Source organism: Erigeron canadensis, chromosome 1 (genome assembly GCF_010389155.1).
Source record: "Erigeron canadensis isolate Cc75 chromosome 1, C_canadensis_v1, whole genome shotgun sequence".
NCBI lineage: Eukaryota > Viridiplantae > Streptophyta > Magnoliopsida > Asterales > Asteraceae > Erigeron > Erigeron canadensis.
The window spans coordinates 8007122-8010934 of NC_057761.1; the positions used below are offsets into that span (position 1 = coordinate 8007122).

General features: G+C 39.1%; 1 protein-coding gene across 1 annotated transcript; it reads left to right on the forward strand.

Annotated features, from left to right (window-relative positions):
* Window positions 1–405: 405 nt before the first annotated feature.
* Window positions 406–3534, forward strand: LOC122604182. Its single transcript, XM_043777106.1, has 3 exons — window positions 406–2526; window positions 2593–2674; window positions 2729–3534. Exons 1-3 carry the CDS (start codon window positions 406–408, stop codon window positions 3532–3534), a joined length of 3009 nt encoding a protein of 1002 aa, XP_043633041.1.
* The last annotated feature ends 279 nt before the right edge of the window (window positions 3535–3813 follow it).

Consider the following 3813-nt stretch of genomic DNA (forward strand, 5'->3'; position numbering starts at 1 on the left):
CTGAGATTTGATGCTAGAAGTATGTTTTGATTATCACAAGGAAGCTAAAAGTACAAGAAATTTTGGTTTAACAACCCAAAATCAAGAGATCATTTTTGTGGGTGTTTATGGTGGCTGCACTATGTGTTTTAGAGAGAGAGTGAAGAAAGATGGAGAAGATGATGAATGAAGCTCTCTCTCTCTAACTCTCTATTTATAGTTTTCCATTATTAAATGATCTTAGTAAGTTTAGGGACTGTTTGTGAATATTTTAGGACTAGACTTTTATAAATACGAACGTTTACGACTTGAAACCTAGTGTTTTATCGTATTATATCCTAAACTCGTCTTATAATTCAAGGTTTAAGATCAAATTGACCTTCATGTGAGCAGATATCTTAAGTCTAAAGCACGTCAAGAACTTAGATGAAATTTGAGAAAGTTATTTACTACATTTCTAGGACGGTTGTTACACATACTGATGGAAACTATTCCAACCGCTCAAACCGTGCTGAGCCGTCTGTTGTAAGGTCGTTGGTTTCTCCTGATAATGTGGTTGCTGATGTGAATGGTGTGGAAAATGTAGTGGAGCCTCGTGTTATGGTTGCTCCTCGTGTCCATAACTTTAAATATGAGAGCTTTAAGAAGTGTGGTGCTAAGGAGTTTGACGGCACACTTGATGTAGTGGGTGCCATGGAATGGCTTGCTGATATTGAAGTGGTTTTTGCTTCAGGCTACTGCCCTGATAATATGAAGGTGTTATGTGCTACTCGTGTGTTAACGAAAAATGCTCGCAACTGGTGGAGATCAGCTACTGTTTCATTGACTCCCGAGGTACTTGCTGCTATGCCTTGGGGTACATTCAGGGAAAAGTTTTTGGAAGAATATGTGGGTACTCGTGAGTTGAGGTTGATTGAGAAAGAATTTAGAGCTTTGATCGCTAAGCCTGGTGCCATAGGTGAGTATGCACGCTCATTTACGGAAAAGCTCCAGTTTGTAGGTCGTATGGTACCTAGAGAGATAGATCAGATTGAATCTTACTGTGATGGTCTTCCTGCTAGTTATCGTGGTCTCTGTAGGCAACATACTACATTGTCTGTTGTGATTAAAGAGTCTAAGAGGTTAGATGATGACTTCAAAACTGAAAAAGGGGTTACTAAAGATGATGATAAGAAATCTGGTTTCAAGAGAAGGTTCAATGGGTCTTCGAATTCTAATAAGAGGTTCAAAGGTGGTTCAACTTCAAATGGGGATAAGGATAAGAAGAAGAGTAGCACATGGTGTTCGGCATGCAAGTCATATCATGATGGGTCATGTTCCGACAAGACCAAGAGATGTGATAAGTGTGGTAACACAGGTCATGCCACAACTATTTGTAAAGACAAGACTCGTTGCTATAAGTGTAAAGAAACAGGTCATTTGATTGTTGATTGTCCTCAGATGAACAATGATGGTAAGAATGCAACTGATCCAAAACCAAAAGTTCATGCTCTTCAGATGACAGTTGAGGCTGCTAAGGACAACGATGAGGTAGTAAGCGGTACTTTTCTTGTTAATTCAAAACTTGCTTTTGTCCTTTTTGATTTGGGTGCAAATAGGTCTTTTGTGTCTACATTGTTTGCTCCTAAGCTTGAAAGAGTTATTACTCCCCTTGATTGTTCTATAGAAGTAGAGATTGCTAACGGTACTATTAGTAATATTTGTGAGGGTTATGATAATTGTTCTATTGAGATTGAAGGTCGTTCTTTTCCGGTTCATTTATTGCCTACTACTCTTGCTGGCTTTGATATAATGATAGGCATGGACTGGTTGTTTCAAAATGATGCTACCATTATATGTTCTCAAAAGATCGTGCGTTTCCCTACTCCGGAGGGTAAAGTCTTTTCTGTTTATGGAGATAAGAAGAAAGGGAGTATAAATATCATTAATTTGATGAAGGCTCTCAACTGCATTCGGCATAATAAGAATCACTTTCTTGCTTATGTTATTGATACACGAAAGGAGAAGTCTTCTATCTCTAATGTTGATGTGGTTTTTGAATTTTCTGATGTCTTTCCGGATGATCTTTTCGGTATTCCTCCTGACCGTGAGGTCACTTTTCATATTGATCTTGTACCCGGTGCTACTCCTGTTGCAAAAGCACCATATCGTTTAGCCCCTACAGAAATGAAAGAGTTAATGTCTCAGCTTCAAGAGCTACTTGACAAAGGTTTCATACAACCAAGTTCCTCGCCTTGGGGAGCTCCGTTTCTCTTTGTCAAAAAGAAAGATGGTTCTATGCGCATTTGCATAGACTACCGTGAGCTGAATAAGCGAACGGTGAAGAATAAGTATCCTCTCCAGCGCATTGATGATCTCTTTGATGAGCTCCATGGTGCTTCTTATTTCTCTAAGATTGATTTACGGTCCGGTTATCATCAATTAAAGGTCAAAAAGGAAGATGTAGCCAAAACAACTTTTCGTACACGTTATGGGCACTATGAGTTTCTTGTCATGCCATTTGGGTTGACAAATGCTCCAGCCGGTTTTATGGATTTAATGAATCGGGTATGTCGCCCATTCTTATATTATTTTTTGATTGTCTTCATTGATGATATCCTAATTTATTCTAAGTCTAAAGAAGAGCACCGTGAGCACTTAAGAGTCGTTCTTAAGGCTCTAAGGGAAAAGAAGCTTTACGCAAAGTACTCCAAGTGTGAATTCTGCCTTCGTTAAGTTCAATTTCTTGGGCGTGTCATCTCTTCTGAAGGTATTAAAGTTGATCCCACGAAGATTGAAGCTATCTCTAAATGGGAACAACCAAAGACACCTACGGAGATCAAGAGTTTTCTTGGTTTAGCGGGCTATTATAGGAGGTTCATTCAAGATTTCTCTCGTATAGCCAAGCCTATGACCGAATTGACAAAGAAAGGGGTGAAGTTTGTATGGACTGATGCTCAAGAAAAGGCTTTTCAAACGCTAAAGACCAAGTTATGTGAAGCCCCAATCCTTGCCTTACCCGAAGGTACCGATGATCTTATTGTTTATAGTGACACTTCTATTTCAGGTTTAGGTTATGTTCTTATGCAAAGAGACAAGGTTATTGCCTATGCTTCACGTCAGTTGAAGCCTCATGAAAAGAACTACCCGACCCATGATCTAGAGTTGGCTGTTGTGGTATTTGCTTTAAAGTTGTGGAGGCATTATTTATATGGCACAAAGTGTACCTTGTACACTGATCATAAAAGTTTTCAATATGTGTTCTCACAAAAGGAAATGAATGTAAGACAAAGGAGATGGAAGGAACTTCTGAAGGATTATGATTGTGAAATTAAGTATCATCCCGGTAAAGCTAATGTGGTGACAGATGCATTGAGTAGAAAGGTGCAGAATTTCTCTTGTAGATTGATGAGTATGGTTGTACAAGCTAAGTCGGGGTTACTTGATCGCATCAAGGAAGATCAAGTGAAGGCTTTGATGAAGGATAATATTGACAAGGAAAATATTGGAAAGAAGAAACGTCTTGCCATGGAAACGAAGAGCCGTGGTTTCTGGACATATAAGGGTCGAATTTAGGTACCAGTGCTTGATGGTAACAGAGAATTGATCCTTGATGGTAATAGAGAATTGATGGTAACAGAGAATTGATGGTAGAGATACTCAGTTCACCTTGTGTTACAAAGATGTATGCAGATTTGAAACCTATTTATTGGTGGCCGGACATTAAGGGAGAAGTTGCACATTTTGTTGAAAGATGCTTGACCTATGCATGTGTAAAAGCTGATCACAAAAAGCCCTATGGATTGTTGCATCAATTGGAGATTCCGGAATGGAAATGACGGTTTGAGATGGGTT

What these genes read in the sequence shown, in the direction of transcription:
- LOC122604182 (XM_043777106.1), top strand. Translation starts at nt 406, where the DNA reads ATGAAATTTGAGAAAGTTATTTACTACATTTCTAGGACGGTTGTTACA. An exon ending in TTATGGATTTAATGAATCGG is followed by an intron (nt 2,527 to 2,592) that starts GTATGTCGCCCA and finishes ATTTATTCTAAG; the next exon opens with TCTAAAGAAGAGCACCGTGA. An exon ending in TTACGCAAAGTACTCCAAGT is followed by an intron (nt 2,675 to 2,728) that starts GTGAATTCTGCC and finishes TCTCTTCTGAAG; the next exon opens with GTATTAAAGTTGATCCCACG.